Genomic DNA, 22,157 nt, shown 5'->3' with positions numbered 1-22,157 from the left:
AGGCATATTCTTCATCTGCTGCTCCCAATCGCCCCATTATGCTCAGAGGCTGAGGGGACATCCTGCTTTCTGTGGGAAGGGAAGGAAAGAAGGTGAGGAGAGCATTCTTGATGGAAAAGAAAGAGCGAGGTGGTCCTGGCCAGGGAGCCTTGGCCTTGCTTGCACAGCAGGGTGGAGCCTGCAGGTAGTGAGCAGGGGTCCCAGACAGACAGTTCACCTTGCGGTCCAGGTTCAGGGGCTTCCCCACCAGCGGCAGAGTGATGAGTTTCTTCGTGCCCTGGCTCCAGGCCCCTGAGAAGAAGTCAGCTAAGACTCCGTGCCTCTTGGCTCTCTCGGGCCCGGACAGGTAGCGCTCTTGGACCACCTCGGCCAGCTGCCTGCAGAGTGGGGACACGGGCTTATGGGCCTGGGGGATGGGGTGAGCTCAGAGGGGGCCCCCAGCCTTCCAGGAACCTGTTCCCAAATGCAGGTCCCCCCTAAGCCACCTGCCAGATGCTGACCACCCGTCCTACTTGTTACCTAACGTTCATCTATAAATTGGCCCATCTTTCTTTTTTCCCCTTAAATATATTTACTTTTTTTTTTTTTAAAGATTTTATTTATTTGGAAGAGAGAGACACAGCGAGAGAGGAAACACAAGCAGGGGGTATGGGGGAGGGAGAAACAGGTTTCCCACTGAACGGGGAGCCCGATGAGGGGGCGCGATCCCAGGACCCCGGGATCATGACCTGAGCCGAAGGCAAGACGCTTAATGACTGAGCCACCCAGGCGCCCCTAAATATATTTACTTTAAAAAGGAACATTTGGGTTCCTCAACTTAAACTTAAAATAAGGTACTGTAGGACCCAGCTACTCCACTTCTGGGTATAGACCCAAAAGAATTAAAAAAACAAAACAAAACAAAAACAGGTGTTCGAAAGAAAACTTGTGCTCACGTGTTCACGCAGCACTGACCACAAGCCCGAGGAATGACCCAAGTGTCCATCGATGAATAAACAGATAAACAAAATGTGGTCCATCCATGCAACGGGATATTACTCAGCCATGAAAAGGAACAAAGCCCTGATTCACGCTACAACATGGATGAACCTCGGAAGCTCTATGCTGAGGAAAGCAGCTGGACACTAAAGGCCACATGTTGTGTGGTTCCATGTATATGAAATGTGCAAAAGAGGCAAATCCATGGAGACAGAAAGCAGATTCGTGGGTGCCAGACAGGGGCTGGGGACAGAGAGGTGGGGGGATGGGGAATGACTGCTGATGGGGACCAGGTGTCCTTTTGAGGGGATGGAATTGTTCTGGAACGTTTTAGAGGTGATGGTTACAACACATTGTGGATGCACTTAATGTTACTGAATTGTACACTTTAAATGGATGATTTTTATGTTATGTGAATGTATCCTCAGTTTAAAACCGAGTTAGCTGTATCAGAGTCAGCGGTGTGGAAACCCCTGAATGCCGTGCTAAATGCACTTGTTTCGCTGGGAACGGGGATAAAAGAAGGATCTGGAACAAGGAGGAGCCCGATGAGCGAGCCCTCGCTCCCGGAAGCCCAGGCAGCGTGTCCACCATGCCGGACCCACCTGTGGGCGATGGCCAGCAGCGTGAAGCCATCCACGGGCCGCCGGGCCAAGCAGTGGCCCAGATCCCGGCGGAGCCTCACCCACAGCAGGGGTGGGAAACGCAACAGCTCCTTGCTGGGCGGGGTCCAGTCCCGGTACACAGCCTGCAGGACCTCGTCGTCCAGGGACAGGATGTCCTTCAGCTCTGCCTCTGAGAGCCCATGCCTGCGGGGAGAAGAGACGGGCACTGGGACACGCTGTGTCTCCTGCGGTCGGAGGGCGCAGACACCAGGGACGGGGAGACGTGGCCAGCGCGGCACAGCGTCCTGCCCGTCACCAAAGGGTCCACCCCGAGGGTCGGCATTTGGACTGTGCCCAGCAGGTACTGATGCCCGGTTACAGCTGTGCCCATCGCGTAAGACCTTCCTGCTTCTGCACACACACCCGCAGAGCCGTGAACTAGCCTCTCCCCAGTCTCCCATGAGTCGGGCAGCATGGGGAGGGAGACAAGAGGTCATTTAGAAAAATAATGCAGAAACTAACTGTGCCCACCTCGGCCTCACCCGTGTTTCCAGCCCCAGAAAAGTATCCAGCCTCCTTACCAAGGCCGACTGGACCTGGCTGCCTTCCACCCCTAGGGAAGCGGCCCTAAAGGGGATGAGTGATGAAGTTTCGGTGCTGGATCGCAAGGGACTTCCTGACACCTGAGAGCATCAAACTGGGAAAGCTGGATTTGCCTGCACATTTCATCCGGGAAGGACAGCAATCAGATCACCCTTCAGAGCAAGGGAAAGAGGGAGGCTGGCTTCTGTGGGCAAACTGAGTGTGTGTATTTAACTCTCTGATGTAGATCGAAATCTTCATTTTGATCAGAACACCTGCCATATATAGAGAGCACCCGCTCACTTAGTGTTTTCTAGTGTATAACAGGGTGGGTGTCCCCTGGGGTCTCTTCTGCGAGATCAATCATCTTGGACAATCCCAGCTATAATATCACAGTTTTCTCCAAACCAGAATTCCTGGGAGTTACACCTAGGGGGTCCACTTACCAGCACCCCTGTGTGGTCCTGTGCCTCCTCAGAAACCCTCTCCTTCAGGATAGAAGCTTCTTTCCCACTCTTTCATGCACCCTCAGTACAAATCAAGCTTGGGTCCCCTCCTTTCCAGCTCAGGTTCGATGGCTCATCCCACCTGAGCCGGATGGAACAACCCAGCAGGCTTGCAGGATGGCTATCAAGGAAGCTGCAGTCCCATAATTCCCTGGCAGCGTGGTTCTGTACAGGGCCCCCTGGGGAGGGGCCAGGCCAGTCCATTCTTTCTTAGAGAAGCAGATGCTGGGTCGTGGGAGGTCAATGGCTCATCAACAAACCATCGGCAGGTTTGTTTAGCCATTATTCATGGAGGGTCGGCTCCATGCAAGGCACCATGCTGACTCCTGAGGGACAGAGAGCTAGACGCCCAGGAAGCTTGTCTTCTCATCCCCAGAGCCAGGCAGGAAATAGCAGGAAAAGAGCACAAAGAAATTGGGTAACACCAATGGCTGGGAAGAAGACAAACCGCGTCACATGAAAAAGAGCCACATGGTGTGGGGGGGGGGGGCAGGAGAGAGACTGTTCTTGGAGGAGGTGGGTCCCTCTGAGAAGGTGCCACTGCAGCTGGGACTGGGTGGGAGGGAAGGGGCCAGCATGAGATCTGGGGCCAGGGTGGTCCAGGCACAGGGTGGAAGGCAGCCAGGTGATGGGAAGTCACTGGAAGGGTTAATCAGGCCAGGGACTGAATCAGATTTACGATTTTAAAATCTCACTCCGGACAGGTGTTCAAACCACAACTTGCACACGCATGTTCTGAGCAGCATAATTCACAATAGCCAGAAGGTGGAAACAGTCCAAATGTCCGTGAATGGATGCGCGGATAAACAAAATGTCGTTGCTATGGACTGAGTGTGTGTCTCCCCCAAATCCATAGGTTGAAGTCCTAATCCGCAAGGTGATGGTATTAGGAGGTGGGGCCTTTGGGGGGTGATTAGGTCATGAAAGTGGAACCCCATGAGTGGGCTTAGTACCCCAGAGAGCTCCCTTATCCCTTCTGTCATGTGAGGACACAGCAAAAAGATGCCCATTTATGAACCAGAGAGCGAGCTCTCACCAGACACTGTATCTCCAGGCACCTTGACCTTGGACTCCCCAGCCTTCCAGAACTGTGAGAGATAAATTGTTTATAAGCCACCCACTCTATGGTGTTTTTGTTACAGCAGCTCAAATGGACTAAGACAGGGGTGTATCCATACAATGGAATATTCTTTGGCCATAGAAAGAAACAAAGTATGGACACACACACTGCAACACAGATGAGCCTTCAAAACAGTCCGCTCAGTGAAAGAAATCCGTCACAAAAGACCGCACAGGGTATGATTCCATTCACTTGAAACGTTTAGAGCAGGATCCAGAAAGTCACGAGGTACACAAATGGCTGCCAGGAGCTGGACAGAGAAGTGAGGGAAGGCACAAGGCGTCTCCTCCCGGCATTATTCAGCCTCGCACCGCTGACATTTGGGCTCGGATCACTCTTCACGGTGGGGACTGTTCTGTGCTTTTAGCAGCATCCCTGGTCTCCGCTCACTAGATGCCAGTAGCATCACCCCTAGCTGCGACAACCAAAAATGTCCCTGGACGTGGCCAAGGGTCCCCTGGGGGCAGAATCTCCTCCGGGCAAGAACCACTGGCCTAGAAGGACTCAGATCTGCTCTGAGAGCTAGAGCTGGGTTCTCCACCATCACAGCACACTGACTGCGTGGGGAAGCATGATGTGTTTTCAAGGAACAAGAGGTAACGAAATCACACCTGCAGGCTCCCTCCCTAAACCACCTGGCCCGCCAGTCCCTGGGGCGGCTGCTCCGACACCCCTGTGAGGCCCTTGGCTTTACTAACTGGACAAGACGTGGGACCGAGCAGGTCGATTATTTTTGTCTCCCCAGATTTTGGAATCAGGACTCAAGAAGGGGCCAGTAGGATGGTGCCAGTTCTCTGAAATGGGAGCTAAGGATGCCAGTAGAAGTTCGAGGCAAGTGGAACAAAGGAAGAGTCCAGAACAGAAGCCAATGGGCAGAGAGGACCCAGAGGGCCAGGGGACGAGAAACTGTTCTGATTCTCATGGCTTTCTGGTTCCCATGACAACACCACCTCCTCCATGTGGACTGCATCAGGTTGGCCTGATGGCCTACCCCTTCACCCTGGAACATTCCCCAGTCTGTCTTTGTACTCTTACAGAACCCAGGCCCAGGCTCCACTCTGGGGGCACCAGTCACAAAATCTGGGGTATGGCATGAGATCTGGGGTATGCCCCCCTAGAGCCAGCAATTGGGTGGGTGGTCCTGGACCCCTTGAGCTCTTCCCATGGCCTTGGCACAAAACCCTGACTTTCCCACACACTAGCACGAGCGGGATTCTGTGCCTGGCAAACAAACAAACAAAGAAACAAAAAGCCACCCTCACAGGTCAGATCACCGCCATCTTGACTGACGTGGTGCAAAGGAAAAGGTCTGGAAGGAAAACCTGCCTGTGAAACTGAAAAGAGGCAAAACCAGCTTGTCCAGCATTTCTGATGATGTGCTTGAGTGTTGGCTTTGTCGCCGTGTGTCTGCTAATTGGTCTCCGCCCCACCCCCCTGGGGTTCCAGAGTCCGGCTGCTGGGTGCGTGATGGACATGCTCCTCTCTCCTGCTCCTTACTTCTGACTCCCCTCCTTCCCTACCCGGCATCTCTGAGCAGTGGCTCCTGACCATCATGACATCGCAGTGTGCAGCCCTGAGACTTTCTCTGGGCTGAGCAGCTGGATGTAAGCATTCAGTCCTAAAGCTCTAGAAACACATTGAAACTGGGTTTCTCCTATTTGCTTTTTTTGCTGATTCCCACGCGACAAGCTTGGGATGAAGTGTAGATGCCCGCTGGTGGTCAATCCTTCAGGGTAATTGGCTTTAAAAAGGTTTTTCTGAGATCTCCCCATAATATTACCTATTAAATACAGAGGAGAGCTTGCAGATTTACAACAGGGAAAAAAAATCCGTGCCTGAGAAGGGCTGAGCATCACTCAGGTTCACCTCGAATGTGATCACCAGGAAACATCAGACCAACCCAGATGGAGGGACACTCTACAAACTCCCCCCAGCCCAGGTGTGGTCCCCTGGACCAGCAGCATCAGCATCGGCCAGCGAGAATCGTGGGAGTCCTGGCCCCAGCCCAGACCAGCTGAATCAGATTCTTTATGCAAAAACAAGGCTCGAGATATGAATCCCCATCGAGGGTTGAGAAGCGCTGATCAATAAAATAACTGGCCCGGATTCTTCAAAAGGACAAAACCAGATGGTGGAATGTTCCAGATTAAAGGAGACCAAAGCAACTTGACAATTAAATTCGACATGCCGTCCTGGTTTGGATCCTGGATTGGGTGTGGGCGGTGGGGGGGGGCCTCTATAAAAGACATTTTTGAGACAATTGGCAAGTGTTCACTGTTAACTGTGCATTAAATAATATTATTGCCTCTGTGATATATTTCCTGACTTTTGTAATTGTCCTGTAGCAATGTGGGGTTCTGATTGTCCTTGTTTGTAGGAAATATGTGGTGTATTTAAGGGTAAAGGGGAATAACGCCTGTAATGAATTTGCAAAAGAAAGAAAGAAAACTAGAGGGGTTAGGGAGGGAGGGAGAGAGAAAGTTAATGCAGCAAATCAGGGATTCTGGGGGAAGGGTATATGGCTGTAGTTCTCAGCTGGTGCCTACTCCGCCTGCAGGGGATTCTTGGCAATATTCTGAGACAGTTTTTGGTTGTCACGGCTCAGGGGTACTACGAGCATCCAGGGTCAAGGCCAGGAATGCTGCTCAGCATCCTACAGTGCATAGGACAGCCCCCACATGCTGACGATGTAGCCCCCCAACATCAGTAGAGCCCCCTGATGTGTGGGCCAGTCTTTGCTCTAGTTTTGTACTATGGGAATTCTTCCACGAGTCTATAATTTCAAAATATTTCTTTTCTTTTTTTTAAAAGATTTTATATATTTATCTGAGACAGAGAGAGCATAAGCAAGGGCAGGGATGGAGGGAGACGGAGAAGCAGGCTCCCCACTGAGCAGGGAGCCCAACAGGGGGCGCGATCCCAGGACCCTGGGATCATGACCTGAGCCGAAGGCAGATGCTTAACCGACTGAGCTGCCCGGGTGGCCCTCAAAGTATTTTAAGTAAAAATTGTACAAAGGAAATACCACAGGCAGGCCCATAGAGACAGGAAGCAGGTTGGGGGCCGCCGGGGGCTGGGGGTGGGGAGTGGCTGCTAATGGGGATGGGGTTTCCCTTTGGGGTGATGCGAATGTTCTGGAAATGGACAGTGGTCACACAACACTGTGAATGTCCTCAATGTCACTGAACCATACACTTTAAGAGAGCGAACTTTATGATCCATGAATTGTGTTGGGCTGAATAGCGTCCCCCAAAGGTCATGCCCACCGGGAACCCGTGAAGGTGACCTTATTTGAAAACATTCTTGAGAGGAGCAATCAGCACACCATGAGGTCCTACTAGGTCAGAGTGGGCCCTGAAGAGGGAAATGGGGACATGAAGGCCCACAGGGAGGAAGCCACAAGATGGGCAGAGGCAGTGGTGGGAGGGATGGGTCTACGGGCCAAGGGTTGCCGGCAACACCAGAAACTAAGAGAAAAGCCTAGACCGGCTTCTCTTCTGGCGCCTTCAGAGGGAGCATGGCTCTGCCAACGTCTTGACTTCAGACTCTGGCCTCCAGAACTGTGAGAAAAGACGTTTTCTGTTCTGAGCCCTGAGGGGTGAGTGCATGCATTCTGCCTCAGTTAGAAAGAAGGTGAAGACAACAGAGACTTACCGGGAAGACACGACGTAGCCCAGCACGTGGGCCACCAGGAGCTGCCCGTGTGTCTGCTCCAGGCGGGCACACAGTTGGTGCATTGCTTCCTTAGCGGTGGAGGCCAGAGGGGCAGGTATGGTGAAGGAGGCCCATTTCCGGGCCTCCTCGAAGGCCAGCCTCAGCCGTCCTGGGTTCCCACACTCTGGGAGGCTGGCCCAGAGCAATTCCCTCTGCTCTGGGCTTAGCGTCCTCCTCGAGGCTGCCAGCAGAAGCTGGATCATCTCTTGCCCTTGGTTTCCGGAAAGGGGTTTCACCTCCCAGTAGGCCTCTGGGTCCGTCAGCGTCTGTCGCATGGTGTCTAGAATCCCCCGCCACCCTGAGCAGGCTGAAAGGATGAGGTGGACCCTCGGCGGGCATTTGGGAGGCAGCCAGGGGACCCTCCGGCCGCAGCAGATGGAATCCACATCATCCAGGGAGTCCAACAGGATCACCAGGGACTCGAAGTTTCGGCAGGAGACAGTGTGGAGGAGGGTGTGGAAAAACTGGACCACCCTGGCATGGGCCTCCAGGACCTGGGCCGGGGGCAGGGGCAGCCCGTAGGCCAGGCACAGCTGGAAGCAGATGCTCTGGAGCAGGCCCCGGGCATTGGAGCTCATCTGTGACATCCCCAGAAGCCGCAGGATGGTCACCGTCTTGCGGCCAAGCAGTCTCGGCATTTGCTCTGCCAGCTTGCACATCAGAGCTGTCTTTCCGATGCCTGGGGGTCCAAAAAGCACCACGGGTGAGTGTGGACAGCTGTCACTCTGCCGGAGCCGCTGCGCCAGCTGGGCCAGGAGCTCCTGGCGCCCGCAAAAGGTCCGGGTGGCCTCGGCACTCAGCCCCAGGTGGTGGCGGATCTCCTGGTAGAGCCATGCCAGCTCCCGCCGGCCCACCTCCAGCTCCTGGAGGTGCTCAAGGACCTGGTGGTTAGCCCTGGCCACAAACTGCTCCCCCAGCTCCTTCAGGTACTGAGCATGAGCCTTGTTTTGGGGGTTCACCAGGTCTCGGCTCCATGGCAGGTGGTGGGCCTTGAGGACTCCGGGTTGCATGTCGGCAATGCGTCCCTTGAGGCCACTGAGAAGGTTCTGGGCATCCGTGTCCAGGCAGCCATCTGCGAGCCGGTCTACCATCTTGAGGGCACAGTCTTCCAGGATGTGTTTGTGGAGGTCCTGGATCTCTCTCAAGAAGACGGTCGCCCCCTGGTCTCCGTCTGTCAAGCTCAGCAGGCCCCGGTCTATCTCCCATTCAATGACTGAAAAAGTGAGGGAGATGGAAAGAGAGTGTGGTCATCATTGTGTGGTCAGATGGCCCGAGTGGAGACACTTGAGAGACATATTTGGGAGGTAGGGACATTAGTTCTCCCACTTAATGTGTGCTGGAGTCACCTGGCATAACCATAGACAATATGCAAACTAATGCACTCAAGTGGGTTCCAATAAAACTTTATTTACAAAAACAAGCAGTGGGCCGGATTTGGCCAGAGGACTATAGTTTGCCAGAGTCTCCTGGGGGCTCAAAAACCCCGTACGTCTGGGCTCTGCCTCCAGGAGTTCTGATTCAGCAGGTCTGGGTGGGGCCCATGGGTTTGCATTTCCAAAAAGCTCCCAGGTGATGCTGGGGCTGCTGGTCCAGGGGCTGGGCCAAGAATAGCGCTGATTTAGTCATTATTAATCAAAGAAACCTTGGTGTAGGCAGCACAGAGATTCTCTGTGAGAAGCTGCTCTGTTATAAAACACTACGGTAGTTGCTGAGGCTAGGGGAGAGGGATGGGGAGTGACCGTTAACGAATATGGAATTTCTTCGGGGGTGATGGAAATGTTCTGGAACTAGACAGAGGTGGTGATTGCACAACATTGTGAATACAATAAATGTCACTGAATCCTTTACTTTAAAACGGTTAATTTCGTGTCATGTGAATTTCACTTCAATTAAAAAAAAAATCCAATGTTGTCAGTTTTGGGTGCCTCCGTCATCACACATTCATTCAACAAACATTTATTGAGCTCCCACTTGTGGCAGCCTCAGCTCTCCAGACATCTAGCAGTGAGAAAAATGCCCAAAGGTCCCTGTTGCCTTTGTGGAGTGGTTATTCCAGTCTTAGTAAAAAAAAAATGGACATACAAATGGACAGACGGCAGAAGAGAATATCTGTCCATCCTGGGTGGAGTAGGGCAGGCAGGGCATTTGAGGCCACAGAAAGCTGTTGCAAAGGCATGGGGGCCGGGGAGAAAGTTTTTAATGAGCCTCGAGGCTGAGAGCAAAGGTCGGCATACTTTTCTGTAAAGGCTCAGATAGTAAATATTTTAGGCTCACAGGTCAAATGGTCTCCATTACAACTATTCAACTCTGCTGCTGTAGCGTGAAAACAGCCATAGACAACATGCGAACTAATATGTTGTGTGTGTTCCAATAAAACTTTATTTATGAAAACAAGTGGTGGGCCAAATTTTGCCTTTGGGCCCAGGTTGTCTGACCCCTGTCCCAGAGCATGCAACAGCTGCCCTGAGGACCCGAATTTTCCAGAGCCAAGAGCAGACACAGATTTCTCCTCGGAGGCCACTGTTTTGAAATAGCAGTCAGACCTGAGGAGTTATTTTTTAAGCCGCCCTGGGCCCAGCAGAGGCTCCCAGGTCTCTGGAGCTGAGTGAGTCAGGCTCCCTTGGAGACAGGACTCAGTCTCAGAGCCAGAGATTAAGAGCCACTCAAAAGCCCTCCTTGGAGTGACACCACAGCCCCCTCAGGCCATCAAATGGAAGTCAGGGATAAAGGCAACTGACAGTCCTGACATGGGATCCTTCTGGGACACGTCTCAGCATGAATCAATGCAAGGCCATCTGCTCTGCTCCTGCAGGCTGCGTGACCTTGGTCAAATCACTGCGTCTCTCTGAGTCTCTTTCCTCTCCCGTAACATGGGTGTACTAGTTTAACCTCTTTTTTTTTTTTAAAGATTTTATTTATTTATTTGACAGAGACAGAGATAGTGAGAGCAGAAACACAAGCAGCGGGAGTGGGAGAGGGAGAAGCAGGCCTCCCCCCCGAGGAGGGAGCCCGATGTGGGACTAGATCCCAGGACCCTGGGATCATGACCCGAGCCAAAGGCAGACGCCCAACGACTGAGTCACCCAGGTGCCCCTAACCTCTTTTTTTTTTTAAGATTTTATTTATTTATTTGTCAGAGAGAGAGAGAGCGCGCACAAGCAGGGGGAGTGGCAGAGGGAGAGGGAGAAGCAGGCTCCCCGCTGAGCAGGGAGCCCAATGCGGGACGCCGTCCCAGGACCCTGGGATCATGACCTGAGCCGAAGGCAGACGCCCAGCTGACTGAGCCACCCAGGCGCCCCTGTGCTAGTTTAACCTTGCCTAGGCTCCCGGCAGCATCTTCTATGAAACAATGCTTGTGAAAAGCTGAGCTCGTTATGCCGAAGGAACAAAGCCAATCTCCAAAGGTTGTAGACTGTGTGATCCCATTCTATAACATCACCGAAATAACAAATTATAGAGATGGAGACGGATTACTGGTTGCCAGGGGCTGGGGACCGAGGGCAGGGCCAAATGTGACTCTTAAGAGGGTAGTGGGGGGGATCTTTGCAGTGAGGAAACGTTCCCGCCTATGGACTGTGGCAGTTATTCGAAGCTACACAGGTGTGAAATTTTCTTAGCGTGAAATACACATGTGCACGTGCACACATGCAAATGCACGTTTGTAAAAGTGATGCTTTGTCAGGGGCGCCTGGGTGGCTCAGTGGGTTAAGCATCTGCCTTCAGCTTAGGTCATGGTCCTGGGGTCCTGGGATCGAGCCCCGTGTTGGGCTCCCTGCTCATCAGAGAACCTGCTTCTCCCTCTGCCTCTCTTTCTCTCTCTGTCTCTCATGAGTAAATTAATGAAATCTTTAAAAAAAAAAGTGATGCTTTGTCTGGTTGTCACAATGTCCACTTTTGGTTGTACTACTCTACTTTAGTTTTGCAAGATGCTACCTGTGGGGGAAACTGGGTGAAGGATACATGGAATTACTTCCTACTTTTTTTTTTTTTTTTGCTTTTTTTAGGGAATCTCTATTTCCAAATATAAAGGCTGAAAAGAAGAAAACTGAGCTAGGGGCCTGGAAATATGCTCTGAAGACACCACTGACAGCAGCATATGCCTTTGTGCTTTCTGCTACTTTCAAGCAGTTTCTGTTTGTTCTTTCAAGTGGGAATATCTTTTTTTTTCAATCTGTTTATTTGTTTGAGAGAAAGAGAGTATGCTGGGGGAGGGGCAGAGGGAGAAAGGGAGAGAATCTAAAGTGGACTCCATGCTGAGTGCAGAGCCGACAGAGGGCTCGATCTCATGACCCTGAGATCATGACCTGAGCTGAAATCATGAGTCGGATGCTTAACCGATGGTGCCACCCAGGCGTCCCTCAAGTGGGAATTCTTTTTTTTTTTTTAAGATTTAATTAATTAATTTATTTATTTGAGAGAGAGAAACAGCATGAGAGGGGAGAGGGCCAGAGGGAGAAGCAAGGTCCCCGCTGAGCCGGGAGCCTGATGTGGGACTCGATCCCAGGACTCCGGGATCATGACCTGAGCCGAAGGCAGTCGCTTAACCAACTGAGCCACCCAGGCGCCGCTCAAGTGGGAATTCTTAATGGGCTAGGCTTGATCGAATGAGATCATGGCTGGGACAAGACCATGGGACAAGATCCTCACAACGATTCTGTGATGTACTACCTCAGACTAGTTCCATTTTACAGATGAGGACACTGAGACTCTGAACCTGCCAGAGGTCAGCACAACTGGGAAAGCGCAAGGCTGACCTGCAAGTCCAGATCCACCCCAAAGCACAGACCCCAGACACTGATTACAGTCCCAATGGCAGATATCTCTATGAAAGCAGTTAGCACATTTGGCTTCATGTCACAGAGCAAGCAATAACAACACAGTAAGTGCTCAATAAATGGTAGCCATTAATATTATTATTCACATAAACACTGTATTCAAAATCGATTATGTCCTTCATAGTGTTAACCAAAGTATTGGGTTAGCATCACCTGTGATATCAGGTGGGTGTCAGGTACCCCTGGTATGATGGGATAGGGAAAGAACTTCACCTCCGTGGTCTACTTCCCAGAAACCTATAACCCCTGTCCAACCATGAGAAAACACCAGACAAGCCCAGATTGAGGAACATTCTGCAAAAGACGTGGCCAGAGCTCCTCAAAATGGTCAAAGTCATGAAAAACAGGGAAAGGCTGAGACACTGTCACGGTCCAAGAGAACTTGAGACGTGACAACTAAACGCAGCATGAAAACCTGGACGGGATCCTGGGACAGAAAAACATTAACAGGAAAACCGAGGAACTGTAACTAGACTCTGGAGTCTAGTTAATCGTCATGTACTGATGTTAATTTCTTACTTCTGGCAACTGTACTGTGGTCACATAAGACGTTAACGTCTCTGTGTGAAGAACATACAGAGACTCTGTACTTCCTGCAAATCTAAAATTTTGCCCAAATAAAAAGTTGAGTTTTAAAAATTGATATGTCATTACTAGAATTAATATATATGATAGATAATAATCAATACATTTTAGTACAATTAAAATACTATTGACACCAATTACATTCAATATCTTTAAACAAGTCAATGTGTTTAACATGTTCATAATATAAATCCATGTATTTAATATGTGGACAAAATGAGTTCATGTTTTTAATATTTTAGTAAAAGAAATTCATATACTATAGTTTTGGTGATATAAATGGACATATCTGACATACTACTGAACATGTGAATGGTAATAATCTGTTTCTTGCTGGCAGCAAGCAGTGGGGAAATGGCTTGGTGACATTGCCATTTTTTGAAAAAAAAAGATTTATTGATTTATTGATTTATTGATTTTAGAGAGAGAGGGAGCACGAACAGGGGGTAGGGGTAGGGGCGAAGGGAGAGGGAGAGAGGGAATCCCAAGCAGGCTCCACACTCAGCACAGAGTCTGACTTGGGGCTTGATCTCAAGACCGTGAGATCATGACCTCAGCCGAAACCAAGAGTCAGACACAACCGACTGAGCCATCCAGGCACCCCGGCAACACTGTATTTTTAGAAAAATCCTTCTGGTAGCCAGTGCGGAGGATGGAAGAGCCAGAGGTTAAGGCTAGAGGTGGGAGGTAAGGGGCCAGCTGGGAGCTGGGTGATGGACTTGGTCAAATCCCTATTCCCCACCTTAGGTGTAGGAGACCCCTTCCTGTACCTCAGTTTCCACCTCTGAGGCAGGTGCAGGGAGGCTGGAGGACTCAGTTTCCCCAGCAGGGGCTGGCTCCTGGGCTAACATAAGGTGACCCACTGTTCCAGTTTTTCCAGGACTGTCTGGGTTTAGCCCTAAAAGTCCCCAGACAAACCAGGATAGTGGTCATCTTAGAAGCCTTCCCTCAGAACCAGGAGTCTCCCTGGGAGAAGGGGAGTGGGAGCTGGAGGAGGAGAAGAAAGGAGGGTCCTAACGGACAGAGAATTAACCAGGGCCTGGCTGAACTCTGGGATCAGTACAATAACCTCTTGCAGAACCAGGGACCCAAGAGCTAGGCTGGTCTGGTATTTACAGGAGTGTAGGCTATGGCATTTGGACAGAATGTGATGCGTGTGTTTGAATTCAGGGCATTTCCTGTGGCCCCTGAGAGGGGTCCCTGCAGCCTCACCTGACCAGTAGTAGCGGTGCCACTGCTCCTGGGTGATGAGGCCCAGCCTCCGGGCCTCCTGGGCTCCGGAGCGCAGCACAGAGGTCAGGGTGGCCTCTTCGGGCCCGTGGCCCTCCACGGTCCCTAGCGCCTGCAGCAGGTAGGTGGGGGGCACAGCGTTCTCATCCCTCCGGAAGCGTCGAACCACCAGCTCCAGGTCACGTGGCCTGGAGGTCAGCTGGGCTCTCAGAGCCTCCCACTCCTTCTCCTCGATCAGTGTGGGGACTGGACAGGGGCCGTATTGGTCGCCTAAGAGGGCCTGGCAGAGAGAGGGGCACGGGTTCAAATCTTGGCTTGGGCGCTCAGCTCCGTGACCCTGGGTGAGATGCACTGAACGCCCCAGACATGGGCCCGGCTGTGGTGCCACGGTGATGGGTTCATTAAGACGCAGGCTAGAGCCTCAGAGCACATGTGCGTGAAGGTCCCTGAAAGCAAGGGACATCAGACAGGTACATTTTGAATCTGATCATGTACCAAGCATCAAGGGATCTTTTGCTGGGAAAACGCTCTGTGGAAGCTGACTGATGGCCCCCTAGGATAGCCAACCCTAATCCCTGGCCCCTGTTTCACACCTTATATGGGAAAGGATCGTGATAGTTATTTTCAGGTGTCAGTTTGACTGGGCTGAGGGATGCTCAGATAGCTGGTCGAATGTGATTTCTGAATGTGTCCATGAGAGCATCTCCGGAGTGAAGCCGACGGCCCTCCCCAGTGCAGGTGGGCATCATCCAATCCACCAGGGGCCCAAATAGGACCCCTCCAAAAAAACAAAAACAAAACAAAACAAAAAACCGAGAAAAGATGAATTCCCTCTCTCTGCTTGAGCTGAGCCATACATCTTCTCCTGCCCTCGGCCATTGGCGCTCCTGGTTCTTGGGCTTTGGGACTCAGAGCGGGACTTGCATCCTCAGCCCCCTGATTCTCGGGCCTCAGGCCTACAACTGAATGACACCACCTGCTTTTCCAGTTCTCCAGCTTATAGATGGGAGATGGTGGAACTTCTCGGCCTCCATAACAGTGTGAGCCAATTCCTGTCAGAAATCGTATGTATCTCGTATCTCTCTGTATTGCCTCTTGGTTCTATTTCCCTGGAGAACGATGACTAGCACCAAGGTCTTTGCAGATGTGCTTAAGTGCAGGATTTTGAGCTGGGGAGATTATCCTGGATTATCGGAGCCCTAAATGCAATCCCAAGAGCCCTTAATAGGAGACAGGCAGAGGGAGAGAAAACTACAGCTTCTCATATATAGGCACCGGCTTGTCCCAGAAATAGAAATGTGGTGGAGCTAAGGCCTCCATTGGCCCTGCCCACATCTCATGCTATGATGTGGTCCCGGGGGCAGGTGGGTCTCAAAGGTACAAGGTGGACCCTGTCTTTATTTAGATTTAAGGATCGAGCTGAAGAAGAAGACATGAGAAAGGGTGCACGGGGCAGAGTGCCTTGCAAACAGAGGGGGCAGGATGTGCAAAGGTCCTATGGCAGGTAGTGGCTCCAAAGAGCTAGAGCAGGAAAGCCGGGTGGGGGAGGTGTTTGAGGAGGGGGCAGTGGTGAAACATAAGGCCATCCCTTGTGCTCATTTCAGCAGCACATACACTAAAATTGGAATGAAACAGAAGGCCATCCCCATAGGCAAGATTTTGTGGGGGGTGGAGGTGATGAGGCCCTAAGACTTTGGTCTTTTTTTTTTTTTTAAGACTTTGGTCTTAATGCCAAGAACCCTAAGAGCCCCTCTCTCTGCTCCAACAGAAGGTGCAAACCGGAATGCTAGAGAATTAGGCTAGAGATGGTCTAGGACACCGAGCCTGACGTCTTGAGTTTCCTCATCATAAAATGGAAGCAATCACCCCTCCCCTCTTCACTGGGTTGTGCCAGAATATTCCACGGGTGTGCACAGAGGAAACTTGGATAAACAGAGCCTGTGATGATGGGAGGTTGAACAGGAGGCCACTCTCTGGGGGCCTTTCCCAAAGCATCAGCCTTGGAGCAGTGAGAGAAGTTGGAGAAGCCAGCCGACCACAAATCAGATCTTAGGAGGGAGACAAGATGGAAAATGCTCCTGCCTGAGGGACCAGAGCAAGACCAGGAAGAGCTTAAAAAAAACAAACAAACAAAAAACAACAGGAAGAGCCTGAAGGAAAAAGGTCAGGAGCCACCAGGAGCAACTCTCTGGAGACGCTAGACCTGCGGGTGGCCCAGAGAGCCAGAGCCTCTGAAGGAAGTACCATGGGGAGGCTTCCTCTGTTACTCTTGCTGCCTAATGACTTATTTACCAGAGAGATGCTTCTCCAAGGGCCGCCAGCGCATCTCTGATCTCCACGGGAAGACCCCGCAGTCGGAGCCACTGAAGGAGAAAGATGCGGCGACTCTCTCGGGGGACAGAGGGAGATGCCTGGTTCAAGAGGAAAGCGGGAAGCGGGTAGAGGTCAGCCGCCTGCCCAAGGAGCCCTTCTGGAAGGATGAGCAAGGTCCCCGGGCTAGTCGGGCCTGGGGAAAGCTCAGAGATCATCATCCCGTCCCCCATGCTACCTGGAAGCTGCGTTGTGCTTTTCACTGCCTACAATTTGGGTTGCAAAATAGAATTCCTCCTGGAGTTCCTTTTTTCCCCATCACCCATTTTTCTTTAGAAAATTTCTTTCCTTTCCTTTTTTTTTTTTTTGAAACTCCATGAAATGATCAATCGTCGGGCTCATTTGGAAAACTAAATTGGAAGATTGGGGGGGAAGGTATGAAGGAGATACACAGCAGGAGGGTAGAGCCCTCCAAACACTAGGATGCATTTTAAAGCAATAGTAATTGAAGCAGAGGGGTTCAAAGGGCACAAACTTCCAGCTATGAGATAAACAAGGACTAGGGATATATAATACACAGCATGAGGACCATAGTGGATGCTCCTGTACATGTATTTGAAAGTTGCTAAGAGAGTGGCTCCTGAGAGTTCTCCTCACAAGGAAATAAACCACCTTTTTCTTTCTCTTTTTTTTTGTATCTATAGGAAATGATGGATATTAATTAAACCTATTGTGGTCGTCATTTCATAATACATGTAAGTCAAGTCATTAATGATGCACATCGGAAACTTACACATTGCTGGATGGCAGAAACATCTCAATAAAACTGGGAGAAGGGAAAAAGAAAGGCAGCACCAACAGACAAAGAAAAACATAGAGCAAAAGACTGAAAACGGAAGTCTGACTCAATTGATCGAACTTCATACATAATAAAGAAAGCTTCTCACACATGTTGGCCATGTCTGAGTTTCTTCTGGGGAGGGAGGTCTCATCTCCAAGGCAGTACTAGACTCTTCGGCAGCGCTGAAAGTGTGCTCATCTGTGTTGTCTAATATGGTGACCGGTTGCCACATGGGACTATGAAGCCATCGCAACGTGGCTGGTGGCCCTGAGGACCTGAAATTTGAATCCTACTCGATCTTCATTTATCTACCTTTAAATTTGCCTCACGTGCTTTGTGGCTACTGTGCTAGACAGTGCGATTCTGAAGCCAAGCAGCCTTTAAATATTTCTCTTTATTTCCCTAGAAAACAGCTTTTGTAAGGGGGACCACCCTCTCCTACAGTCTCCTTTGTCTCCAGGAGAGGCTCCAGGGGAGTTTTCTTTTTATTCCGAACTGCTCGAAGCTTCTTTGTGACTAAGGCGTTTTGGGCAAAGATACTTTCTTGACTTTTTCCCTCTTTACCCTTTAGGACAGAGGTCAGCAAACTTTTTCTGGGAAGGGTCAGATAGCCAATCTTTTCAGCTTTGCCGACCAGGTGGCTTCAGCCACAACTATTCAGTTCTGTGTGTGTAGCTGGAAAACAGTCATGGATGATAGGTGAATGAAAGAGTGTGGTTGAGTGCGAAGCTTTAGTTACAAAAAAAAGAAAAAGGTTTATTTACAAAAAATGGGCCAGATTTGCCCCAGAGGCTGTAGTTTGCTGACCCTTGCTCGCACTTATGAGCTCAAATGTCATAGTTCTTGGATGTATCTGGAACTTGGTGGTGGAATAAATCAGGACTGTGGAATAGCATTTGCCGATTGTAGCCCAAACGACTAATTGTGAGCTGGGGGTTATTTTGGGGACAGAGAGGGTGCTGTTGGGGTGGGAGGAGAGAATGAATACCCTGGAACATGGAAAAACTGGCCCCACGTAGCATCAGAGGAAGTTTGCCCTGAGGTAGGCTCTAGACTTCTCCCAACACCATGCAGCACATGGGAGAAAAGAATTCCCAACATCCTGTGGGTTTCCATCCTTTCTGTGCTTTTCCAGGATCCCCACATTCCTCACACATGAAGTGGATGAGGTGAGAAAGCTGGGGGTAGGTTCAGAGCAAATTCTAAGTTTCCCTTGGGCTTCTACCCTCTGCTGTCCAGCTCACCTGTTGCTTCCACTTGGCTGCTAATGTCTGGATCCCAGCTAGCTTGGTGGAAAATGAGTAGTGATCGATTAGCAATGTCTGCCCATGGGCAGGCTATGGAGATTAGGTACCATAGCAGAAATGCCACCCACATCCCTCCACTGATAGGTTTGGCTAGTGGGTAGGAGCCATATATCGGGGCTGGAATGAGAGAAGTAATCACCAACCCATCCCTCCCAAGAGACTCACAACAAAAGCGGGCCCTATGGATGTTTTCCGACACCGGTCGAGCTCCTCCAAGCAGAGTTCTGTGGTCATGTGGTCAGTGGCCTCAGTGTTCCGAATACCCCACCTCAGATCAACAACCTGGAGATTATAAGTGTCGGTGCGTCAGGGAGGTGGCAGAATGGGTGATTTTTTTTTTCAATTCTTTTTGACAAAGGCATAAAGTTTCTTTCAGTAATTTTTGACAGTCTCTCCCCAAAGGGGGGATGTCCAAATTGAAAGAACTTGAATGAAGCCCATAAACCCAGGGCCATCATGAGGAAAACATCAGATAGACCCAGATGGGGGGCATCCTGCAGGGCAGCCAGTCAGCCCTCTCCAAGACTGTCAAGGTCATGAGCAACAAGGAAAGACTGTCTCAGACCAGAGTCAACCCCGCTGGGTCCCCTGGACAGGGTCCTCGACCAGAGAGAGGGCACAAACGGAAGAACCAGTGACATCTGAATGAGGCTGGTTCATAGCAGCGTACCAATGTCCATTTCTTAGTTATGACAAATGTGCCTGATGATGTAAGATGTTCACAATAGGGGGAAAACTGGGAGCACAGCATATGGGAACTCTGGACTGTAGGCCACCTTCACATAAATCTAAATCTGAAATAAAAAGTTAACTTAAAAACAACATATCAGGGGCACCTGGGTGGCTCAGTCGGTTAAGCGGCTGCCTTCGGCTCAGGTCATGATCCTGGTGTCCCGGGATCGGGTCCCTCGTGAAGCTCCCTGCTCAGCGGAGAGTCTGCTTCTCCCTCTGACCCTCCCCCCTCTCACGCTCGCTCTCTCAAATAAATAATCTTAAAAAAAAAAAAAACAACGTATAAAAAAATGTTTAAAGAACTTGGCCATATTCAAACTGTTCCTTCCTAAGTGAGGACATGTCCATACTTGTTCCCAGAGCTTTCTTTGCAAAGGAGGGTGGTTAGTTTGGCCAAAATCAGACTTGGCAAGGTCTCCTTGACAACCGCACGCTTGCAGTCCACTTTCGCCTGCTTGCCTGAGGGGGGCCAGGCAGAATGGCTCAGAGTCTGATGATCGATGGCAGGCAGAGTCCAATTCCCAGCACTGCTTCTTTCTTAGTGATATAGAAACTACGATGCATCTTATAATCAAGGGGGCCTGTGATGGTGTGGATCGTTGTCACACAGGTCAAGGAGTCAGGGTCAACTGAAGCCAACACTCCAAAGATGCTTTGTCAGTTTCCCCATCAAAACGTTCAGGGGGCAGCATCCTACGCCTGGATTGGTGCGAGAGCCATAGGGGCCTCTGTCTGGGGACTGCTGTCGACTGTGCCCAGCAGGTACACCATTAGTGTTCCCGAAAAAGGCACCTCCCACTTTTGTGTACACCCCAAACACCCCCACGGTCCTCTTAGACTCCCCCTGAAGCTGCCCCAGTCCGGGGAGGACCAGGAGGGCAGGACAAACCAACAACGAAAGGCAGGTAAGTGGCATGCCCAAGCAGCAGGGTCCCAAGGCGGCCCCCCCCAGCACTCCCACACCTCCTGGGCTCCCCGAAGTGCCCGCAGCTATAATCCCTCCCTCTGCCTTTTTAGAGGACTTTCATCTCCACGGGGCATCACCAGTGCGGAGCCTCTCGGAGCCAAGGGTCCCGTGTGACAGTGTGGGTGGCAAACCCTTGGTCTCTAATTTCAGGACAGGGGACACCGAGGCAGGGAGGAAGCTATTACCTCAAACATCAGCCCATGCTTTTGGCAGAAGGTTTGCACTTCGGGGAAGGCCGTGCTCTGCAGGGCTTCTCTCTCTGCATCCATATCTGCAGGGAACAGCATGGAGGATGTTAGCTGGAAGATCCCAGAACCCTTTCTTGCCCCCACGGCTCTGCTTTTAGCCTCATTTGTCCCCACTAAGGCTGGGACCCTGTGGGGCAAATGAAAAGATACAAAAAAAAAAAAAAAAAAAAATCAAGAGGTAAACCTGAGAGGGACTTTCCTGGTATTAGTGCTAAAAATCCCACATCCCAGGAAACCCCTTAGTCCCAGCTAACCAGGATAGTTGGTTAGCCTAGCTTAGGGTTGCCAGATAAAGTATGGGATGCCCAGCTGCATTTGCGCTTCAGATTTTTAAGCGATGAAAAACTTGATAGCATAAGTATATCCTGTTCCGTGCACTATTCGGATGCCTGTGCACATCTGATAAGCCCAGTTGAATCTGCATTCCAGATAAACAACAATTCATCTGTTAGCATAAGTATGTCCCAGGTCATGCATGTACTATTTGGGAAATACTTATACTAAAGGCTTATTCATTGTTTATCTGAAATGCAAATTTAACTGATGTCCTGGTTTTGCTGTTCTGTTTTGTTTTTTGTTTCGTTTTTTGCTTTTGCTAAATCTGGCAGCCTTACCCGGGGTAAACCTGGATTCTAAGACCTTCTGCACCACTGACTTCACTGTGTGGCCCAGTGCCAAGGGTCAGGCTATGCTCAGGTTCACCCCTCTGTAAAATGGGGGTGATGCTTCTACTTTGCAGGGCCGCAAGCCCCCAAAGTCAAACGCCTCTGCTTGTCTTGGTCATGGCTAAATTCTCAGCACTCAACACAAGTGCTCAATAAGTGTTAGTTGAGCTACTGAATCTTACAAGTAAAAGCACCTAGCATGAGATAGACGTGGAAGAAATGTTTGTCTTCTCCCCCTGGTCAGGGGGAGGTCATCCCAGGGTTGAGGGAAGGACTTCCAAAGCTGTTGGCAGGAAGAAGCCGTCCAGGCCCTGGGATGGGAGCTGACTTGGGTTCCAGTTTTGGCTGTGCCTCCTACCCCACGCTCTTCCCATGCCTAATGCATTCCACGGGTTATTCACATCCGTCCATAAAGTATTTATTAGGAAGTTGCTTTATGCTCAGAACCTTGCTTAACCACTGGGGCACGGTGGCAAACAAGACATAATGGGGTGATGCTGTGTGCTGGAGCCAGCCCCCACCGGCTTGAAAGAGCCGAGTGCTGGGCGCCTGGGTGGCTCAGATGTTAAGCATCTGCCTTCGGCTCAGGTCGTGATCCCGAGGTCCCGAGATCGAGTCCCACATCGGGTTTCCTGCTCAGCGGGGAGCCTGCTTCTCCCTCTGCCTCTGCCTCTCTCTCTCTCCCTGTCTGTCATGAATAAATAGATAAAATCTTTAAAAAAAAAAAAAAGAGCCGAGTGCTAAATCTTCAGGAATTTTGTGAATTCACATAGCCACTATGGACAATTAAATCATGGGAACTTAAAATGGAAAAGGCAGAGATGGCAAATGCGCAAAACGCATCACTTCGTGATTATTTAATGACATTTGACTGTGAGCTCTGGTCTGGAGTTTGGTCCTGGCTGCTGATTTTGTTTCATGGCAAATATTAG

The 22,157-nt window shown here is 50.6% G+C and overlaps 1 protein-coding gene across 1 annotated transcript in view; it reads right to left on the bottom strand.

Annotated features, from left to right (window-relative positions):
* The window catches only part of NWD1 (NACHT and WD repeat domain containing 1), a 61,516-nt gene that overhangs the window by 35,122 nt on the left and 4,237 nt on the right, over positions 1-22,157 (bottom strand). The window contains 7 exon segments of the mRNA XM_027587759.2: positions 218-377; positions 1,584-1,787; positions 7,446-8,718; positions 14,138-14,435; positions 18,779-18,895; positions 20,498-20,532; positions 20,535-20,583. Of these exon segments, the coding sequence (XP_027443560.2) occupies positions 218-377; positions 1,584-1,787; positions 7,446-8,718; positions 14,138-14,435; positions 18,779-18,895; positions 20,498-20,532; positions 20,535-20,583 (2,136 nt within the window).

This window comes from Zalophus californianus, chromosome 1, assembly GCF_009762305.2.
Source record: "Zalophus californianus isolate mZalCal1 chromosome 1, mZalCal1.pri.v2, whole genome shotgun sequence".
NCBI lineage: Eukaryota > Metazoa > Chordata > Mammalia > Carnivora > Otariidae > Zalophus > Zalophus californianus.
This window is presented reverse-complemented; position numbering and strand designations above follow the sequence as displayed.